Source organism: Falco cherrug, chromosome 3, assembly GCF_023634085.1.
Source record: "Falco cherrug isolate bFalChe1 chromosome 3, bFalChe1.pri, whole genome shotgun sequence".
NCBI classification, from domain to species: Eukaryota; Metazoa; Chordata; class Aves; order Falconiformes; family Falconidae; genus Falco; species Falco cherrug.
The window spans coordinates 59,068,549-59,091,844 of record NC_073699.1 but is presented as its reverse complement, the minus strand read 5'-3'; the positions used below and the strand labels follow the sequence as shown (position 1 = coordinate 59,091,844).

Here is a 23,296-nt window from a genome sequence, read left to right as displayed (position 1 = left end):
AACTACAGAGCTATATGAACAGATTGGTCCCCCTGGCTTGAACTTCCAAGCATATGCATATCTCAGACTTAAACTTAACACCATGACTGTGATGCTATTTATTAGCTTTTTACATGTAAGCTGAAGGATACGTGTGAGAATAAATGAACCACTGTTTACCCAGTGTTAATGAAACAGCCTTCCAGATGGCCTAAGAGGCTTCCACTGATAGACATAAATGCTCTTTAGCAGTGTGATATAATTGGAAAAGGCTAAATGTCAGTTCATGTTAGGGAGGAATTCGACCTGACAGAGAATTCTAGTGTAAGTTTTGTGTAAAGCCAGCCAAATTAACTGTTTTAATGAAGACCTGTAAGTGAGTAAGAGGTTTTATTTTTAAAAGGAGAGACTTAGGATTCTGACAGACAGTCACTTTCAGACCTAGAAGCAACATGTTACATCCTCCTGCCTACCTACTCCCTATTCTACCCTTTGCCAGGGGTAGGTGCCCTCACAGGGAGGCTGGAAGAAGGAAGCAGGTTCCCCTGACTGAGCTGCTTCAACTCACTCACCGGCATCTTAGCCCAAACCACACATGAGTGTGAGTTTGTGCTAATATGCAAGAGGAAAGGGAATACTTGAAATACAATGACACGTTTCCTCTGCCACCTGCACTACCCTACTTGTGATAATCTGCAGTGAAAGACAGAAAAGCTAGTGGGGAGCACAAAGGGCCTGGACCTGAGGCTGCTGGTTGCTCCAGGTGCACATGCCTCAATGCCCCAGGTCCACACATGTTATGGGAACTTCTGTGTGGAGTTCTGAAATGCTGAGATCCATTTCAAAGAGATGGGGTTTACTCACCCAGCATTTTTCAGATAGATCTGATTTCCTGACAGATTTCATTCACTAACCACGACATCCAGACAGTTTTCCCCCCCTCCCCCCTGCCCCAGGCAATCATTAGAGGCAGATGACTACTGGAAAAGGGGGATTATCTTGAAGGGGAAAGGTGCCTCTTCCCCCCAGGATTAGAGGGGACACTTTTTTTTTTTTTTTTTTACCAGGATAAGGATTTAAAGTTGAATACAGCACTATAATCAGGGGTTTCATTGAGTAATAAAGATATACATGAGCAAAGACAATCTCCTGCCTGAAGAACAGAAAACTTGACACAAATAGATGCATACACAGTGGGCAATCACTTCTCCTTTTCTAAGGCTCTCTCTCTATATATATAATATGTAATTATGGAATTACCTTCCAGAAAAACCAAAGATCTCACCATCTACATAGTGAATGATAAGACATATCTCTGCACATCAGTAGCTGGAAAATAAATAATAAGAGTTGAGAACATCAAGAGGAGGCAGTGATGTCAAACAGGAACTAGTGATGCGAGGTTAAGGAAAACGCAGCTATTTTAAGGAATGATTTAAAAGAATAAAAGTCATCACTGCCACTTGAATCTCTTTGAATTAAGGAGTACTGACACTACTTCAAACACCCAAGGTTTGAATGATGCCACTAATAGAGTTGCCTGGGCATGGACTTCAGCTCATTAGCATCTTGGAGTGGGAGCTGAGGCCACTCGGTGCTGATCTCCTGCTTGCTAGGCAATCAGAAGACAATAAAGAAATACTGAGCACCTGAAGGGGCCCATATGCAATGCCTGGTGGAGGCTGAGGGCATGTTTGTATCAAGAGTGATAAGGAAGAGGGGGAAATGTAAAACCTCTTGTTTTCCCCTCATTTTTCAAAAAGATGGACTGATACGGCAATCAAAACCACATTCACGTTCACAGCAGTGGGCTACAAGAGAAGGCAGTCAACAGCCCCACACTGTAGCCAGCTGCAGGTGCTGCAGGGAATCAGACAGAGGCCATTCCACCGTGCCGTAACCACCTCTCCCTTGGAACCTGTCTTTCCCTCGGTACCAAGAATTGTGTTGTTGATGGAGGAAAGGCTTCCCCCTCTCTTTTGTTCTCATTTTGGTCCTCAAGGCATGTGAGATTTATTTGATGTTTATTTTGTTCTCAGAGGTACAAAAATATTTTGTTTTTATAGAGGTATCAATTTTTTCTATCTGCTCATTTCAACAGCCTTTTGGGTGTCTCTCTTCTGTCCCGTCTTTCCACCATTTCACTACCAGATAAGAAGCAGAGAGGTGAAGGGAAGGTAGCCTGTTAAGTAGATTTCTCACAGTAGATTTTTATCTTGACAGCTGATAGGGCCAATGACGTGAATGCTTTTCAGTTGTCTCTATTTTTCACATATTTTTATCAAGAGCCTTTAAAAAAAAAAAAAGGAAGAGAAACTTCATTCCAGTCAAGTGGAAGCTTGTCCATTCCTTATGTATCATTTAGTGCATTCCTAATGAACCACTGAAGACCGTTTTCTCTCCAGTAAAAATTCTTCAATTTCCAACTGAGAAAGTTAGATTCCGCTTTGAATAACATTTGCAATCCAGACCAATGTGCTGTTTAATACTTAGATACAAATGCATTCCTTCCTAAAAAAAGGTCCAGAGAAAAGTCTATGTACCGCTGAAGTTTCATGTGAACATTTTTCACATTTGACTCTCTACGTGATACTCACTTTTGTAAACTCTTCTGAGAAGATTCCCATAGCACTGTGACTGAAGGAGGGGATCACTTGTATGTATTGGTATCTTCCAAACATGAATTTCTCAGCTGACAACAAAAAAAGGAGGCCTGAACATTGTGTGCATGATAGACTTGCCAGCCTACAGAAAATATCCAAATGCCAGTGATCTCTCCAACAACTGACTGTGACAATGAAGAGACTTCCTTCGGTCTGATGGGACTGAATTCAGCCCTTAGGAACATTACTAATACCAAAGAGAAACACTTATATGAACACCAAAGAAAGGGTAAAGCCTGTACTGATTTCAGTAACAAATAGTTTTACAGGAGTATACAGAACAATTCAAATTTGTTGGAAGAGGTGTCAGGGCATAGTTTAAAAACATTCTAATTAAACAAAATATTCCAGGGACCCTTTGTTCTTAATTATTTAAAAAGGCAGGCACACTTTCTTTACTTCTAGGGTAAACATCTAGTGAGTCTATTGTGAAGAAATCCATCTGACGGTTCCTCAAATTCTCATTTCAGGTCTAACATGCAAATGCAGATAATATCTAATTTTATATTAAATAACATATATGGAGAAAGCTGTGCTAATGATTATGAGAGTTGAGAAGAAGGTCCATAAAATATTGAAAGGTTTTAATAGAGTTTTTGAATTGAGTTTCTTCTTTTATGATACAGAGGACTCTGACAAAAATTATTGATTACTGATGATGATATGCATCCATTTACTAAAAGCAGGAAACTAAATGGGGAGTAGGAACATTTGGAGAATCAGGCATCAAAAACCACAGCAAACATTTACTGACTTTTACTTATAATCTTTTTGTACTTTTTCTACAGGCACTTAATCTTTCTTGTACTGTCTGGGGAGATCCTACCCCAGAGGTCTCATGGCTGAAAAATGAAAAGTCATTTGTATCAGATGCTAATTGCATCCTGAAATATGAATCTGGAAAAAAAGTCAGCTTTACCATTTCTACTGTGTCCACACTCGACTCTGGGAAATACAGCATTGTGGTGAAGAATAAGTATGGCACAGAGACCAGTGACGTCACTGTAAGTGTGTTCATACCTGAGGAAGAGAGACAGTCTCAGCAACAGAAAAAGAATGAAGATAACAAAACAAAAGCATGAATTTAAGACTAGAAAACAGAAGTATGGGGGAAATTTTGAATGACAGGCTGATGTAATCTGTGTGTGTAAATGGCTTTCTGCTTTAGCAGGCAGCCTTGAATTTTTCTATTCATTTCACTTTTGCTTCTAATACACTTAATTGTGCCAGGGAAAACAGGGCCTTTCCTAAATGTTTTCGTACTGCTAACGTCACAGAACCTAGTCATAGCATCTTGAGCCGCACCAAATGCATGCTCACTGTATCACAAGTCTGCTGTTTGACATTCTTCCTGGAGCATTTGACCCTACAACAAACATGGAAAGGGTGAAGAATCATTTCAGTGGAGGCAACTGATGAGGTAGATGGAAAGATAAAAAATGATTGAGGCATTTTTGAGCAGCAGTTTAGATTTGTTCCAACTTTGGTAAAGTAGCATAGACGGAATGTGTTAGAGAATTAAATCATGGAGAAATTAGTGCTGGGTTTTGTCTACATTAAGGTCCCTTTGTATTGCTGTGTTAATTTAGAGAGGCCTTAATATGGGTGTCATTTACACCCATAAATATTGTTTAATCTGCCCAATTGGGGTAGAAGTACTGTACCATAAATGAAAATTAGGCTGAGGAGGCCAGAATACTAATGTGTATGTGTGTCTGCAAAAATGTATGAACTTCTCCTCTATGTTCACAAATAAACGGAATTCACTTCTTTCCTTCCATCACAAGCTTGTTTCACTGTGTCTTGTTTTACTAGTCACGGCTCTGGTAGTTGTGCACAGTGTCTTAGTGTCTTAATGCTTTTACCACCATAATTACCTCCAGCTTCCCTTAGATCCCTGTTAATCTTCACTTTACTGTTCACAACAAAACCCACAACAGCATCTCTTCGCACCTTTCTGTACAGACCTTCACATCTCAACTTGACAAGGTATTTTTGCAGATTCAGACATAGTAGTTGCATGCAATTCAATGGACCTGCTCATGAATTTTGATTTAAGGGTGTTAGGTAAGTATTTTGCTAGACTGAGACCTCAGTCAATTTCATCCAAACTTAACAGTGAGAGATCAGAAATAACACGTTTTTTCAAGATCTTTTAAAGCTACAAAAAGAATCTTCACTGGAACATGTGGGTTTTTTTCAGATAAAAATCAGACAAAAAACACTTGTCCAGATCTTTGAACAAACCTACATAGATTAAAAACTCCATGTCAGTTATTTTCCAATGCCACTGATTAATGTTAGCTGAGGAAGAGCAACAGAATGTACATATATGTCCATTCTGGACATATATATATGATTTATATATATGTGATACAATATATATCATATATACATATAAGATCAGCAGAAGTTATCAGCCCAATAGATAACTAGGAGAGCAATGTACATACCATATTAACTATTTTAATTATTAGTGCCACAACACAGTTCTTCACATCAAAATCTAAAGAACAAACATATGTATAAGCATGATCTGTGCAGGTTTCACATGCTTTCTGTTGGTTTTAGCTACTGTGACTGCAGAAATAGTGCTGTTTCTCAAGTACTCATTTTACTGCAGTATTTTCATTTCTGTGAGGATGCCACAAGTAAGTTCTGTACAGTTAATGCTCACTTAAACCCTTGCCATCTGAGGTTTACTGTCAGCTAATATTAAAGGCAAAGTGGAAGCATAAGGAAGTTCTTAATGGCTCAGGTATCAATGGTGGAAGTGGTGATTTTTTGCAATTTTTAATAGTGTTTTTTTAAATAAGTTTCTATAAAGAGCTAATGGTTATGATCTTAATTGTTAAAAAAAAAAAAGATAATACAGATTTATATCAGATTTATGACCTACCAAAACATGTTAGCATGTCCTTAACTTTATGCATTAATAGTACCACCAGTTTCAAAGAACATGTTAAGTTTATCTGGTATAAATCTTTTTTCTTCCAGAACAGATTTTACATCACAGGGATTTTTAACATGAAATTATGTAAAACTAACGTGTTTTCAGCATTTCACATAAACAAGTGCATGTGTTCACACAGCCTTATCTCCTAAAACAGTTAAAACTCAAATATCAAAGGATATTATAGCGATTTTAAGGTTTAAGCGTGTAATTATGTACATTAACAGATCAATATGTTATAAAAAAGTCCAGACTATTTACTATAGGTGCTATGTATCAGATAAAGTAAAACAGCTTAATTCTAAGATTTAAAAATACAATCATGACAAAATCTGTAATTAGAGATACAGCAAGCTTTCTGAGTTTAAAGAACAAATGTAAAATTATTTAGTATTTTCCTTAGTATGACATGAAGCCAATTCAAGGATGATATAAGGTCACTCCATCTTGATCCCGGGACATACACCTTAAAAGCAACAGTGTCACATCTCCCCCCCATCCTTCAGAGTGCAAACAACAATATGACTTGCTCTTTGCAATACCTGATAACTGATGTTTCCTACATAGCATTAACATATTTTTAATAATGATTGCATTTTGGCAGCAGTTTCTTTCTACTATTTTATCTTCAAAAATCTGTCCTGCCTCCCTCCTTTTGGCAGAACTGTGAGGGAATAAAAGCAGGTCATCTCCCAGGTAACAGGCTGGAGCCTGTGCGTCTTTGCTTTAGAAGATGTATGTGTCTCTGAAAGTTAGAGCAATAGCTGCTTCTAAACATGTTGCTGCCAGGAATTCAGTTACGGTGGTTTCAAACTGAGTTTGTGATGCATCCACATTTTTTGCTTGTGCGCTTTTTGTTCTTCCTTTGGTTCAGGTGATTGTGATTTCTGTGTCAGGACAGACTGCCACAGTCCAAGGACATGATCAAAAAAATAAAACTGCATCGAAAAAGAAAAAAACAACATCAAGCAAACGGAAGGAAGGGGAAAAGCAAGGTAAAAGCACTTTCCCCTTTATGGTCTTCTCCAGTGAAAAAATTGTTAAACGTGATGCAGTTAATAGTCTGTGCCAATCAATATTTCTCAGGTCCCAATCAATCAAGTTTACAGTATGTATGCTCTTAACCAACAACAATGCAATGTATGAATTGCCAGGTTAAACCTCAGTGAAAGAGATTTAAATCAACACTTTCAAATCCTCTTTCCACTAGGCTGTGAGTTCTCACCTTAGCTCACCTGGCTGATGAAAGTTTGTTAAGCCATAATAAATACTTCCAACTTGTTGAATGCAGACAGAAGACCTCCTAAGTATGTATATATATATATACAGATGGTTATTTTCCAAAGTAGGACTTATTTCAGCAGCTAGACATTTGACACTTAACAAAAAAAAAAAAAAAGAAAAAGAAAAAAAAAAAGAAAAAAAAAAGCTTTGTTAATTAAGGGATCCTAAATGCCAAAGTGTTTTAGAAAATGCTGATTGTAGAGCCATGATTTGAGATTAATCAGTTATTCTTAGGTTTATGTCCCTATTGAATACTAAAGTTGGAATTATAGGTGAACATTTTTTGGTCCAATTTAGAGAAAGGGTGGAAAATGAAAAGCTCTCTGGGAGCCAGCATCCTTGTATATTACACATTTTTACTGTTCTTTTAGACTCTTACTATATAATTGCTACTTGGACATTGATTTATTCTTCACAATTACAACTCCCTCGTTACAACTCATCTAAAGCATTTTAGCTCCAAATAAGGCTTAAATTCCAACATTATCAGAACATGTTCTACATATTTTTGCCCAAGTATTTTTTCTTTGTATGCAGGGTGTACACATGTTATATAATTGCTGACAGAACAATTTGTGTTCCTATTCCCCTCCCCTTTCTGCTCTTAAGGCAAGAACAAACATTTAACTGCATTTTTTTCCTCTCTTGTCTTATTGGTGTGGGTAACCTAGACATATCTGAGCAGTCCTGTTAATGAGGTGACTTATGTGAGAAACAATTTTTTACATCTGTAAATATTTTGCAGGCTCTACCCCTTAACTTTTTAATTAGAGACCATAAAGACCTGGGCTTGCTTTTTGCTCTGTAAAAAGCAGTAACTTTATTCGTGATACTGAATCTCTCTATATGGGTATGGGAAGAGGAACAGAACATGATAGGGTCATAACCAATGTGAAAGCAAAAGCTCACTCTACATACCTCTGTGTTGCTGAACATAGTAAATATATGAGAAATTATATTACTTTTCCTAAATCAGATTTTATGAAGCCACATGCAGACGAAATTATTGCTACAGAAGAGACACCTGACCCAAATGAAATCCCCTGTGAGGAAACAGAAAAGGATACAAAAAGCAACCAGCAAGCAGCAAAGATGACTGATGGAAAGGCAGCAGCAGTAGCAGAAATGGTTCCTCAGCCCACAGGAAGCTTGGATCAGCAGGGAAAGAAACCACTGGAAAAAACAGCTTGAGTAAACCCTGCTGTTCTTGAATGAAGAATGTGGTCTTGTTATGATCTGGATAATTAGTTCAAGCTGAGATTTCATGGGTGGTAGACTAGTCATAATATTTTAACACAAAAGTTTATTAGTTTTTTTTTAATAACATTTGTAATACTTCTTAACTTTAAATGCATAGTAGATGGGTACTTATGTCTCTATACCAGTTTAGTTGCACTGCAGTCATTTCTAAGTATCTTAATAATGATTCACATACTGACAAAGTTATTTTAATTAATGTCCATGATAAGCAGAGTTTATTAGAGTGAATCCTGTGCAGAACTGACATATTTACTATATATAATATATATATATATATATTTACTGTAAAAGAATGGTGGTATCAGTTGTGTGGATTTGTTAATTGATATTTGTAGGCCATCACAGCTTGAGGCAGACCCCACTTACTTTCTCAAGGAAACTCTACATACAATCCTTTTAATATCAAACGGGCTGTACTTTTCACCACAACCAATTTGGCCACATGGGAAGATCTCCAGAAACAGAGCCATCTGCTATGGATGCAAGGGGGCCATACGTAGGTTTTCTTTTGATCCAAATTTCTTTCATGCAAACCTGTTTTGTCAGGAGGATCAGGACGACATCTGGCCATTCCTTATCACTGAGACCCACATGACTGCTTTTTGGTCCTCTGCATTAACTCCCTCATGGCTCTGGTGAGGTACTATGGATGTAGCATTAACCGATAAAGTATCCACTGCCCCACATGCTCATTTCTCTCCACCCTCTTTGCTACAGCAATCATATTTCTGCTTGCAAGACCTGCTAAACCCACTGTCCTCCTTCCTCTGAGTGACTCAGCCCACCGCTATACCTTCTTCCCCTCACTAGGATCAGACCCACTGGTTTCTTATAAGAAAGTGTAACTTCATGGTCCATGTAAGCGAGGAATTAATATTAAGTCAAGAATCTCTGCTTTAAATCATTACTGTGTTCACTCACATGCTTATATACTGAGGCTATAAGAAAATATGACTCATTTGTAGGTGAGTATTTCTTCCATACCTTGGAAGAAGTAGAGTTCAAGCTGAAAAACAAATCAATAAAAATAAAGGTCAGAATTTATTTTGTTAATATGCAAGCTGAATTCAACTTTTAAGTGACCAGGAATTATTAAATACAAAAATTAAACATAAGGTATTTTAATTACTAGGAAAATATTTGTGTTGATACCAACTCTTAGAAGGCTCAATCATATTATATTGGCTTCTTCCAGATGGATTATTGTTGAAAGATTACTGACCTCCACTGATGTTTCTAGGTTGTTAGATCTATGACAAATGCAGAAAACTGAAAACACAAGAAATATTTGTTCCTAATCCATCCTTACAGAACTGTTAGCTTAAGAAAACAAAGAATCTTAATAGCATGTAAAAGTGTAACACCTGAGACACTGTATCTGTGATATAAAGAAATCCATTTCTTCCAGCAGAATTCCAACAGGGTTCAGTTCAACTCTTTTTAAGACCAACAAAAAGATTCCTGCTGCATGAAATATAAGATAGAGCACTTATATGGAGGCAGTTAGAGTAATAACCTTACTGTAAACAAGGTAAAGGATTTAAATAATTTGGATGGTCCATTCTGAGTGACAGAAAGATGTAGGGTGCAACAGAAAAAAATATGCAAATCAAAATATTGACTGCTACACAAAAAAAGTAGTGGGAGAAACTCAAAATACAGACTGGACTATAACCAACATCATCCAACATCTGTTTAATGCAGAGCTTGATTCAGTTCTACATTACATCTTGTTCTACATCTATGTAGTATAGTTTAACTTAGCAGAAAACTGGAGTAGCCCAGCAGCAAACAACATGAGGTAGGTCCCACACAGAAACGCAGTAAGGAGCATTTCCATGGTAGGACACGTTTTAAATGAGAACCTTAATGCATGTAGGTTCTCATGCAACTGTTACAGAAAATGATAAATATCTACAGATGTGTGATGATATCACTCTGCCGGACAGTTACAGGTTCTGACCTTTCAAAACACTACAAAGTTGCAGGTTGTTTCACACAACTCTTAATTCATCTTTGCCATGGCAATTATTTCAGCCTTTCTTACCTCTCTAAAAATCCATCATCTCTTACAGCTCCTTTGGGTTGGGAGCCTATCTCCCACAAACATCAATGGCAACGCGCAAGTTATATATAGAACAGATTGTACCACTGAGAGCCTGATCCAATTCCTGCAAAATGCCACAGGGGTCTTTTCATTAGTTTTAATAGAAAACAAGCTGGATCTCAGAGGGATGTTCTAAAAATGTCCCAACCTCAGATTACAAAGACTGTTTTGCTCACTGTGAAGCCAATGGCAGATCTCTCCTGTGTCACTGTGGCAGAATCAGGTCTTTTTGCAGAGAGAAAACCCAATACTTTTCTGGTATTTCAATTAAAACCTACTAGAAATACTTTAAAATTTTTTTAACTAAAATGCACGAGGGTATTTGGTTTTCTTTTGTTGAATTTGGATGGTTCCTCAAACAGCTGGCAATGAAGTACATCCCTACTGTTCTACTGGAAATTATTTCTATCCAGAAGCATAGTGTTGTTATGCATGGTAAATGAAATACACAAATAAACATATCAAAGATTAAAAAAAACCCTTTATTTATTTTTCATTTTGATTATTCAAGCTGTAGTTATTCACAAATGTATAAAAAATGTTCAAAATTATTATTAACAGAACTGACTATATTAAAGCTTATTATGCTACCATGGTTGAAACATTCTTTTTTCTTGCAATCAAAATGTGTAATTTATGTTCTATTTTCCATGATAATAATGAAAAATTGTTTCAGTCTCTGTCCATTACATAATGATAGAATACAAATTATTCCTGAAGCAACAGAATCTCCTACCAAACACAGAGAACCATTTGACTATATTTAAAATCAGACACTGGTTGCAATGTTTATCTGAAGTGCCACTTCTGGATAGTATCTTCGTTCTTACCTACATATTCCATTCCAGCATGCATTACTCTTCATATTCAAATTTATAATTCTGTTACAAATTTATATTCTTGTGTTATAACAATTATATTTAACAGTTTGGGGAGGTGTTGCATCAATCTGTATTATCCAATCACCTTCCAAAATTACAAAAGGTGATTTTTGAAGATCAACGATGTGAAAAACAGGCTTTACCTTCCACTGTAGTAACAGAATTGTGATTCCAGATGTCCTTGAGTTCTTCTGAGAATTAGTTTTGGATTTGTTAGACAATTATTGAGGAAGATGTGTCTGTGGTCTGAGACCGACAAAACATAATCTGGTAATACATAAAGCCATAATCTTTGAAGCAGCCAGTTGCAAAGTGAGATCATCCTTAAACTAGCATAGGGCGAACTTCTGCTCTGTATCCTTGAACTACATAAGGTGAACACACAAACAATATTCCATCTAAGTTGCACTTATACTGACCAGACATATCTGAAACAAATCTTTCCACAGAAGTTTTTTTTTGTCTTGCTAAAAGGACAGTAAGTTTTAAGAACTGAAGCAAAATGTTGGCCAGGGAAAAGAGCAACAAAAGCTGTAAAGAGAAAAACGTTACAGAAAACTGCTCTGTTCCACAAAGGCGTCTGGAGATGAAGGTACTGTGAGCAAGATGGTGAGAGGATGAGACTGACGGCAAGGAGAGGAAGGCAGGCACCAGATTTGGCTGCAACCTACCGCTGACTTTTCCCCTTGTCTCACTTCCCATTTCATTATGTGAGATGTCCTTCCTGTAATCTTTCTCCTGCACATTTTCAAATGCAACACCTTTCCTTCCCTCTCGCCCCCTCTGCATCTTCTACCGTCCATTCTATTTGATAGTCATTTCCATTTACTGTTTCATCACTACTGCTAACAGGAACAGAATAAAACCTCCTACTTAATTAGGCTGTGACTTTGGCAAAGATAAGGAACCTCTTAACAGGAGGCCTGAAACCCTATCATATCTATTAACAGAAAAAGGTTTGTGAAACCACCTGCTAATGATTGACAAAGAATGGAGACATACTGCTCACATGAGACTTGATCTGTATGCTGACTTAACCAAATACCTTAAACCTACAAACAAGTCCATCAACTACAGTGGGACTACTGGTGTGCCTAGGTATTTTGGTAGCTCAGGGTACACTTCCTTTCAGCCTTGAATCGTTGCTATTAACTTTCCACATTCTTTTCCACCTGTTAAATGGGATAAAAAAGATAAACTAAATTGTTACACCCTGTCATAATGTCATTCTGATCTCAGAGATCTAAGATACAGAGATGAGGAATCTCTCAGGTTTACTAGAGGTAAGGTATAACAGCTAGAGTCTAAACAATTAAAAAAAAATTTTTAGGATATCCTGACTACCATAATACGAACAGGGATGATGGTGGGCATGGAATACGTATTCCAAAAGTTGTTTCTAGGTGTTGCGTGCATACAAACAGGCAAATGACATAATAATGTCTCACCACTGATGTCAGCTTTTTTTGCCTTATGTGGCCAAAGACTTTTTTTTTTTTTAAAACTGCTGTAACAAATAAGCAAAGGCCATTTTTTCTTTACTTTACAAATGTCAGTAATATGCTGAGCACTCAGGGATCAATGCAAGCTGGTTGGCTGATGCTACATCCCTACACCTACAGCTCTCTATCCGCTGAACCACAAATTTTCTCAGACTTCACCAAAGCCATGCCTAGCACCCTATACTCTCCCAGACCTGTGATTTACCCCTGGCAGTCTATCCTAACTTGCTGGAGACTCTTCATCATTTCTTGCCTAGCTCTAAGCAGATTACCTCTCTCACACAATATTGCTGCTAGACATATTGCTGCTAACTGGAGAGCCGTTGGCACTAGGTAACACACTTTCAAATTATTTCCCCTCCACGAGAGGAAAAAAAAAATCCAAAAAAGTAAGCAGTTGCTCTTATCACACCCTCCCCTGTCCCTGATGGGAAAAATAATAGTGACATTTGTGGTGAAAAGGTAAAACTAATGTAAATAAAGTGGCAGGTTTTCTACGGCCTGGAAGCCCTGGTTTAACTAACTACCAGTGAGTTATGGTTCAAGGAGGACCACAAATCATGCACAGATGTACAGAGATCCTATCTATACCACTACGTTGTGTAACTCCACACAATCAGAATGGAAACAAATCTCACTTGATACAGCTGTGGAAAATCCAGGCCATTTTTAAAGCTTGATTGTAATCTCCTCTGTGTAAGTGCAAAAGAGTAGAGAATACAAAAGGAAAATACTGAAGGCTGTCAACTTCTGTAGCCTTCTGATTGTCTGGAGATGATATTTTGGAATGGAAAAGGTTATCTAAAGGGAAAACACTGTTTTCAAATGAAGGCTTTTTAATCAGAAGCACAAATTCCAGGTCTGAAGTAGAAGAGTATGACTTATCAATTTGTTACCGCTTTTCAAGTAATGATTTTTCCTGTCACCTAAGAAGCTAGCCTGCTTTTGGATTAGGCTTAATTTTATAATAGGATCTAGCTTCAAATTTATATTGAAGGACATACATTTAGCCCTTAACTCTTACCTCCCTGTGAGCAGGGCTGTCTGGTGTTGGAAAGAAGAATCCCCTCAACTAAAAAAAACCACTTGCTGTTATGACCAGTGAAGATAAGATCATGGGAACATAAAAATATTTGGTTAGAGCAACTGCTGATGTGGTAACCTTCACAAATTAAGCAACTAAGATGCCAGATAAGGAACTCAGTAAAGCAGGGAAATGATCTCTTAGTTGAAGCGTGTTTGCAACAGATGTTATGCTAATATGGCTAGGTAATTATTATTATTATGACATTACATTCAAATGAGAGGCCTCTTCAGAAAACTGCTGCAGCTGAAACATGGTTGAACTAAAGAGTGGGAAATTGCTCCATTAGTCTGTGTTGCATCCATGTATCCCGAGTCCTGGAAAGTGTTCCAAAATTGACTCAGAATTTCTGACACAAAAATAACATCATCAAAATGGGCAGGCATGAAATCTGACCTTTCTTTCTTTTTACATATGTATAATATAGTCACCCTATCCATGTAATTCTGTGTTTGTATCTTCTTCCATGAATTGCTTTCTTTAAAAATCCAGCCTGCATGTTACACGGGTAGATTTTTTGTTGCTCCATGCTCAGAAGGATTTAAATATATTACTTTCAAATAAGGAAACTCACTGACTTAGGCAGTTTGCCACAGGAAGTACAGATGAGTAAACAGATCTCTCTTCGTAAGGCTGGTACAAAAGATGGTCAAGGTTCTTTCAGAGACATGGACTGTTACAGTAAACATTGTCTGTACAATACTTTGCACGCTAGCATGTCTTTTTGCCAGTTGCATTGGATGCTTTGTTAACTAGCCTGATTTCTTGCGTGACAGTTACAGAAAACCTATGTGAGAGCCTAAAATGGCTCTAACACCAAGTGGGGCAAAGCCAGCTTTTAAAGACTCTTGTCAGCAGGCTGGCAAATGAAAAGGTAATTGATAGACAAAGGACAGTAGAATAGCCAAGCAACATGGATAGTGCTAAATGACTTCATTCACATTTGTGAAACCTAAGCTGCATTCCTAATTATGCTACTTCTCTTTTCCCTTTTTTTGTACTGCTAGTTTGGGGTGCAAATACTATCCCTCCTGGTTTAGTACATATGATGTCTCAGTATCATCTGGGGTCTCTGGGCAACTGCATGAGTCAAGTAAGTAATAACACGTAATCGAGCCAACTTCAGTGAGCAGTGGCATGAATCACCTAAGTAATGGGCAGTGAAGCTGCTGACCTGAAAGACATACCTGGCCAGCTGGACATGTTTTGATTTTGCAATTCTACACTTTCATTTATATACATTAAAAAATCTCTTTTCCAGCCTCCTCCGGGTAGGCAGGTAACTTTCAGAAGAAGGATGCAGTGGCGGATGTATAAAGCAGCAAAGACCCTGAACGTGCAGTTTCTTTTGAAGCATCCCTGTCACGAGGTGTTAACGCTGAGACCACGGCTATAAATAGCTGCACAGAGCACTCCGCCGCTCGTCACCTCAGCGCTGCTCGTCACCTCAGCGCCGCGCCTTGAGGAAATAGGCGGCAACCACGTCCCCGCGGCGGGCGGCCGGCCGGGACGCCTAACAAGCCACGACCGCTCTGCGCTTGTGACAGCAAAGCCACAGCCTGGCAAGGGGCCACAGCCTCCCGACGCCCCCCGAGAGGCTGTGCAGCGCTGGGGGCGCGGAGGAGGAGGTGGACTAGCGAGAAAGGCAGGCTCGGAGGAGGCTGCCCGAACCCGCCTCGGGTGACTGCCTCGGCAAGGCCGCCGTCGCCACAGGCTCAGCTCCTCTATCCCCCGCTTCGCTGACACCGGTTAAAGGGCCCGCAGCCGCCCCCTGTCCCACACGGCGCAAGTTAGGCTGGGCCGGGCCCGCCGCTCCCGCTCCGCCGGCGCCCGCCCCGCGCACGCGCGCCCTTCCCCCTCCCCCTTGCGTCGCCCCAAGGTCACGTGGCGCCCGGGGCGAGGCGGGAGCGCGCCGCTGAGCTGGCGCGCGCCTTCGCCGGCCCAGTCGCCCGCGCCGCGGCGGCGCGCCCCCGCCACCCGCCTCGCTGCACCAACCGCCGCCGCTTGGCGCAGTTCGCATCCAGCCGAGCGCGGCCGCGGCCGCCCCCGCTCTGGGCTCCCCCCGCGCCGCGCCGGTGCCCGGGCTGCGCTGCTCCATTCATACACCGGTCCCTCCTCGGCTGGCGCCCGCCTCGCCGGGTCTCGCTCGAGGTAAGCGAGAGGGTGCCGCCGCGTCGCCGTGGGGAGGGGGCGCGCACGGGGGCGGGGTGTCTGCCCGGGGGCGGGGGGGCGCCGAGCGAGCCCGGGCGGGTGCAGGGGGGAGGGGGGGTGCCGGGCCATGCACGGCCGCCGGCCGGGCCTCGCTCCCCAACCCGAAGCGAGCCCCGAGCGGCGACCGTTGAGCCCCCCGCGGCCGCCGCTGGGAAGCGCTCCCCGCCGCTGCGCTGCGCTCCCCGCCGCCCAGGCCGGCGGCAGGCGCGCTGTCCCGGTGTGCGGGGGGGGGGGGGAGGGAGAGAGGGCAGACACCCCCCCCCCCCCGGCTGCCCGGTGCGCCGGTTAGATCGGGGGCGGGAGCTGCGAGTCCGCCAGCCTTGCCGGCCGGCGCTGGGTGGCCCCGGGCGCTGCCCTCCCGCCTGGCGGTGGCGGTGACGCGAGGGCCGCGCACCGTTTGGAAACGTCGGCGCGGCTGGCCCTGCGCGGCGGTACCGCTCGCAGCGTGCCGGGGCGCGGTACGAGCCCGCTGCCCAGCCCCTGCCGCGCCGCGCTGCCTAACCGCGGGCTGCCGAGGCGCCTGGCTGCGGGCGCGCCTCCTCCGCGGTTTCTGTTTGCCCCCGGCGGCGCGGCGGTGCGGAGCGCTGGCCAGCGGGAGCACCGGCTGCCGTGCCCTTCGTGGGGGTGCGCGTCCCCGCCTTGGCCAAGCGCACTCCTGAATTCATTGGTGTGAGCTGCATTTTTCTTCTCGTCTGCTGGTTACTGAGTACATGTAGCAGACATCAATGGTTTTTAACGGAGCGAGACAATACGCCGCTTAAACGTGTGCGTTTACATCATGCGTTTACATTACAAAATGATGTCATAAATATACCTGTGTTTTGGCTGCTTGGCTGGCTCTGTGTGCGTGCATCATCTGATTACTTCCCCCCCCCCCCCCCCAATTCCATTGTTACGATAATTTGTTAGCTGTATCCCATAATGGTATACGGTGTTATTTAGGATAACAATGACAGACAATCCTACAGAACTCAGTTGTTTGCTTTTTTGTTTGGTTGGTTTTGGTTTTTTATGCTTTCTAATAACATTTCTCAGGACAGTTTTGAATACTGAGCTCTTAATATTTGCAAAATACATTGAAAGAGGGGAAAAAGTGCAGTTACATGCATTTTAAGAATGGACATATTTCATTAGTCAGGATGAAAAATCATAAGTCACCAAATGCCTTTGCTTTGTGTGTTTATGAAAGTGTGGGCATGTCAGTCGCTCAGTAGCTGATACCTAACCATTGTATGTACACCGGCAAACTAGCTCCAGTCAAGGCCATTAGTTGTGCTTTCTCTCCTAGTCCCTGCTAGTTGTTTTGCATCCCAGCTCACACAGGAATGTGAACAATTTCACCATCTCTTACAAAAATCAACAAACATCCCTTTACCAGAGTGAAATAAGGGTATGAGGGTATGATACGTGAGGTGCTCTGTAAAAACATATTACTGTTATATAGTAGAATATTCAACCGACAAGTTAAAGTCAAAAAGTATCTAAATGAACTCAGGATGTCAGGAACTTCGAATGAAATGCTGTATTATTTGGTATTGTTCTTAATTACAGTAGGAATAACTAGATAGTGCTGAAAGGTCCTTGTAAGCAGGTACGGTATTAATTTTTAGTGTTGTAGTGCAACTTTTCAGTTGAGCATATGAAAATGTTTCATTTTTTTAATGGCATGTGAAAGAGGTGGTGTTTGAACTTGTCTTATTTTTAGAACTTAACATCTTAATTTGTTACAAAATTTAGTTTAGTTCTTCGCTATTATTTACTTGGAAGACAGACATGTAAAATGTTCTAGTTTCACAGTGCAGTGGACTTTTTGTCCTTCTCCCTACTTACAGCATTTCTTTCCACTCGTTTAATGTCATGTTCAATTATGGGGAAATATAAACTGCAGTTACTACACTTGACACCTACTTATGTATCTTGAGGCCCAGAATAGCCCTTTTTTGCCTTGCAGGCTTTCTGACTTGGTCTCAACTTGCAGTCTAGATCAGATGAAGCTGAAAGGATTTTGCCCAAAGCCACACTAGGAAGCTCTGTCAAAGTTAGAGGATACATTAGTTGCATTTGTTTCTCTCTTCCTGGAAGGTGCTCACACGGTTAATACTCCAGATCACAAATTTCTTCTTTTCCAGTCTTGCATCTTAAGTGCAAGATCACAGCATACAGGAGAACAGACAGTTCTTCACGGTCTGTGTGGGGTCATAGCATGTCTGTGCTGAATTAGAATGTTTGGTGGGTTTCTTTGTTTTGTTTTGTTTTTTTTTTTTTAAATAGCTTTGGCTTATAAAGTACCTTTTAATCCTTGTTTATATCATGAATTGCAAATAAGCTGCACGTAATTGAAAAGGGATGAAAGGACACCTTCTGGTGTGAGATTCAGTGCTGCATACTACATATGTCCACAGTGAAAAAGCTTTCAGGCTTGTACAAAACAATGGGTTATATGTTTGTGATCTAATTCAAATCTAAAGTGTATGCATTAGATATCTTCATGCCATACTGGGCAAATTCTGAGAACATAACATAGCATACTGTATCCCAATGATTTTGTGTCTGGCAGTGCTGATCAGGAGTACTTTAGGAACCTTTGATCTCATTGAAGCTGCATTTTAAGGTTCTACAGTTACACAAAGATGTCGTCTCTGTAAATACCTCACTGTTAATATAGGTAAGCAGAGATTTTTTTAAAAATTGTAAATAAAATTTTCCACTTCAAACATATCAAAAATGTTGCTGCTTTTGCAATGAATGTTTCACTTTAAAAGAGTGTTTATTCGCTTAGCTGCTATCTCATCATGGTTGTTACAAATGCTCTAGTGTGTAGTAGCATTAGTGCTTACATTGAACTTTGAACAGGAAGGCTGTTTTAATATGAAACTGTCATGCCAAGTCAAGCCAGATTGTCTTTGTGTTGGAGGACAGAGCTTAAGCATAGTTTTGGGAGATTTTTTTAAAATTTTGATAGAAACTTGTGTTTATATTTCAAGGCCATTTCCAAGTAAAGGATGCTAGCTTCCCCTTCCTAGTTAAGTATTTTATTGTTACCGGTTTCTTTTAGCTTTGCAGTAATGTCATTTGGCATAACCACTAGAAGTTGTCCTGAGTCACTCTTTTTGCCAGAACTAAGGGATGCTTCCTCATTGCTGCTATCCGTACTGAGTGAATGGATAAGATTTTGAACTGAGGAACTGGCCCATTTCTGTCTCCAGCGTACTAGGTGACATGTTTTTGTTGGTCTATGAGGCTGAAGCCAGCACATGCTAAACATGCTAAGCCAGTCTTAGGCTGTGTCTTTAGTTTAACTTGTCTTTTTTTTAGATTGCATAACTGTCTCCTCAGGAAAAGTACTTCTGGATTGATGGTTAGTAAAGGACTTTTAAAGGCAACATGTAAAGAATTCTTTGCAAAGTTATTTCAGAGTGCTCCCAATAATGAATTGTAGCTGAGATTCTATTAGAAGTGGAAGTAATTGTCTCTCACTTGGCTAACAGTAGAATTTAATTTGTGATGTGAACTGAAATACGATGATTTTTAAAAAATGTAATTACTTACTAGTTACTTAAAGCCATTCATTCCCCAAATAAAAAGTGTGAATGTTAACACAAACAAGAAAAACTGTGAGGCTGCTTTACAGGTTTGTCATATCCCATATAGATGATGCAGACATGCTGTTGTGTGCTAGGGCTGAACAGGTATCTTTCAGACAGATGTGATCTCTGCATTCATTAAAACTCAATAGTGCAAGAGGTAGTGTTTGGTGAATAAGTAAGCATATGCTGCTTTCTCAGCTATAAATTTCTCCTTCCCAATATCTCATGCTATAAATACCCTTGTGTGGAAATTCTGTAAGAGGAGCATTTCTACCTGGTTTTCTAATAAATTAGCCAAGTTTTATGTTCAAGTTAAATTTATGGATGTTGTTCCATTCTGGTTCGTGTTCATCAATTCAACGATGTGGAGAGTCTTATCGAGTAAAAAAAGGTTTCTTGTTTATATAAACTGTATTCAGAATTTTTTTGGTATTCTGTTTCTCACAATAAGTATATTTCTTGTTAGCCTGAAGATAAATACTAGTTTCAGACCTTGTATTCATATATCCATTCTAAAGGTAACCAAATTATTCACCACTAACTGATTAGGATGCATTGCATGCCTAAATACATGACTGTGTTCTATTGCTGGAAGGTTGCAAGAAAATGTAAATGCACCTGAGGCAGATCAGTGTCTGGAAAGAAACCTTTTCAAATGGAGAAAATAGAAAGGTGAGGAGTTGTTCATTAGGGAAATGCTTAGTGCTTTCTAGAAACATGCAGGAAAAGCTTCATCTGCTTTCTTACCTCATGTAAAAATGAGATGGGTGGAATGTCTATTCAGAAACTGGTTTCTGTGGTATGTGTCTAGAAGTTCAACCAAGGATGATGTGGCTGTAGAAGAGTTTGTGCTGCTCAAAAATAGATGTATTTCAAGTGTGGCAGGCACTTGTGTGGGATATGCCTGTACAAATCCCAAAGGGGTGCACTCTGGGATTAGCCAGTTACTTCTTTTCAGTCCTTTGAAAGAAGCTAGCGTCTTCTCATGTACATAAGAACTTTTTGTGTGCATGTAACCTAAGTTTTTGATTGAACTAATCATTTTAACGGTGAAACTCACTTTATGGACTCTTGGAGTATTCTTGGTTTCACTGAAGTGAGGAAAAAAGGTAACCCTAAAAATAATAAAGGGGGGGGGGGGGGGCAGAAAATGCTCAAATTAATACAAGGAAAGATGCCATAGTGCCAGAATCAGATGATTCATAGTAGATTGTGCAGATGTAACTGACACATTACAAAAGGGCCAAGTCCAAATAAACTGTGGATTTCCTTTCTTGCTATCTTTTTTTCCCCTCTCCCCTTGGAGATAAAAAATACTTAAACTGCACTGAAAAATAGTTTAATTTGAATGTCTCTTGACTCCACCTGACAGGAGATCTTGAAGGCATTGGATTTACCATTTGCATCATAGATGGAAAAGTAGACATTTGATTTTACTCTTTTTTTAACCACCAGTTTAGTGGACAATGCATTGCTTTTATATTACTGGTGTTTCTCTTAACATCTGTTAACTGCTTGGATTCTTGTACCATGCTAGCATTACTTGTGATAGGGTTTTTTCATTATTCTTATGTTTTGGACATATGGGAATTGCAGGTAAAAGCAGGTAACACTGCCTTTTAGTCTTTTTCAGCTTTTTTTGTGCAGAACTTGATTTATGTAGTTGCACATAACTTTGCTAAAACGGAATATTTCATTCCAAGTTATATATTAGCCACCTTCAGCCTTTATATGGAAAATTTTAGCAAGTATATGGTTTTTGAAAAGGAGTAAAACTTGATGGTATGTTTCCACTCTACTGGAGGAAAAAATCTAGCTGTTTTCTCTTACAAGAAGGGATATGAGGCACATGGTCTTCATTCAGTATGTCTTCTGTTGTTCACATCTAAACTTGTTTTATTTTGGTAAAGTTACTAGCCTTTGAATTAGTTTTAAAAGTCCATATTGAGAATGGATAGACTTTTGTAGTTAAAAGTAGTGGGGATGCTGTATTGAATGTATTTTATCACAAGCTGGAATGAACAGAGCTTTATTTCCAGTTTCAGTGAGCAGATGCTTCAGGCCAGGGCTAGGATCAAGAACTTGGGCACAGGACTAAATGTTTTCAACCCCAGTCTGATTTTCGTAAACTTTATAGGAGAATTGGGAGCTCTTCTACTTTGTTTGCACCTGATAGACCAAGTGTAAAAGGTGCATGAAAATGAAGTGCGGTGGAATTTAGGAATAGAAGTTGAGGCCTGGGGAGAAAGGACCTTTTCCAATGCCAGGACGGGGTGTGAGGCTGAGAACTGTGGTGCTTAAGTCTTAGCTGATAGTAAGTAAATGATTTGGGGCATGATGAGGTGAAGGAGAGACATGAGACATGAACAAAGGTTGTCCTACGTTTGCCATATCCATTAGGATATGTTGATTATAGGAGGATTTATCTCATTTATTCATCTTAACTGATTTATTCTGATCTGAATGTATTGCAATTGTGTACTGGTAGAAGCTCATGTCTATAGTTCAGCTTCCTTCCTTCCAGAACTTAAAATGACATGTGCCGATGAAAGCTGGGGAAATGTCCTGTAGCTGTGTGTTGGCCATGCTGGTCTGGCAGCTCCTGTACAGCAGGGTCAGATCATTTAAATGTAATATTAACAGGCAATTAGACTTTTTTTTTTGGCTGTTATGACCATCTGGGATATGTAAATCTGATTAACAGCTACAAATGTAGCCTGTGGAAGCAATGTTTTGAATATGCAAAGAGGTGAAAAATGGAAACTCTGCAAAGTCAAGTTTTAGCTGTGCTAAATCCCCTGTATTTTTAATTCCTAGTCTCCTGGCCTGAGTTTTCCATTACATAGGTGAAAAAAATACTACTGCGTCTCTGGGATGCTGTAAAATTAGATGAATGCAATGAAATATATTATGAAGATTTCTGTAGGAAAGTACTGTTTAAAAATGGAATCATACTTCCGATCGGGGATTTTGACTGACGAGCAATGAGATAAGATGTGTAGACCCCCCCAAAGAGCAGCCAAAAAAAAAAAAAAAAGGAACGTAAGGTGATGACTGGTCTTTGTTAGCAATATTAACTTACATGAGGCTAGTGAAAGAACTTGTATGTGCTTTCTGAGGCTAGACCACAGTAAAATCTATCCACCCGAAGAGCTGTATTAAGGTTGTATGAAAAACATTGCTTCTAATACTTCCAAATGTGAAGTACTTGCCTTTCAAAAGTAAAGCTCATTTTCCTGGGTAAATTGTAACTAAATAACATAGTACTTGGACTTACTCAGAGGGAATTTTATTTACCTTATTAATATTGACAAACAAAAGACAAGGAGGCTTACTAAATGTGCAAAGCTTATTACCTGTGTAAATCTAACCTTAACTGCAGTCACCACAATTTCTTCTGTATTCTAGAAAGGCTGTCTTCTAAAACACTTTTAGAAGCTTTGAAGAAAATAATGTCAATCTGAAATATACTGAAATAGAATACATATAAGAGAAAACAGTACACCGCAACAACAAAAATCGCATAAACTAAGTCAAAAGTGTTTGAAAAGAAGTACTGTCTTAACAAATCTGGCTTCCATTCTGCTCATATCTGCTTTTTACCATATTTTAATTGAACACACATGATAAAGGAATGATGAACAAGTAGAGGAAAATTGAGTGTGACTAGTAATTCTTAATATCTTGTGAAAATACTCATGTCTGCTAACAAAACCAGTAATTTTTCCTGTGAAGAGCCATATTAAATACAAACTTAGTGTATAGAAGACAGCCCAGAGATGGCA

General features: G+C 39.9%; 2 protein-coding genes and 1 long non-coding RNA gene across 7 annotated transcripts in view; 2 read left to right on the top strand and 1 right to left on the bottom strand.

Annotated features, from left to right (window-relative positions):
- Positions 1-9,050, top strand: part of MYOM1 (myomesin 1) — an 81,456-nt gene extending 72,406 nt beyond the window's left edge. For 3 of the 4 annotated variants that reach the window (XM_055703486.1, XM_055703484.1, XM_055703485.1), the window contains one exon: positions 3,431-4,428. In XM_055703486.1, the coding sequence (XP_055559461.1) occupies positions 3,431-3,724 (294 nt within the window). In that variant the 3' untranslated portion in view covers positions 3,725-4,428. Of the gene's footprint in view, positions 1-3,430; positions 4,429-6,469; positions 6,591-7,855 lie in introns of those variants that run through there. The other variant, XM_055703488.1, reaches the window with a different exon arrangement.
- LOC114015649 (uncharacterized) lies at positions 1,987-15,530 on the bottom strand. 2 transcript variants are annotated; one of them, XR_003559682.2, is made up of 4 exons: positions 9,061-15,530; positions 3,562-3,662; positions 2,577-2,671; positions 1,987-2,268 (listed from the first exon to the last, which is right to left on the bottom strand). It is a non-coding gene; the product is annotated as an uncharacterized LOC114015649 (long non-coding RNA). The 2 variants fall into 2 exon arrangements; XR_008731165.1 differs by having other exon boundaries at positions 1,987-2,671.
- Positions 15,531-15,645: 115 nt separating this feature from the next.
- Positions 15,646-23,296, top strand: part of LPIN2 (lipin 2) — a 47,246-nt gene continuing 39,595 nt past the window's right edge. The window contains exon 1 of the mRNA XM_055703489.1: positions 15,646-15,864. The gene's annotated coding sequence lies outside the window, so the exon portion shown is untranslated. The remainder of the gene's footprint in view (positions 15,865-23,296) is intronic.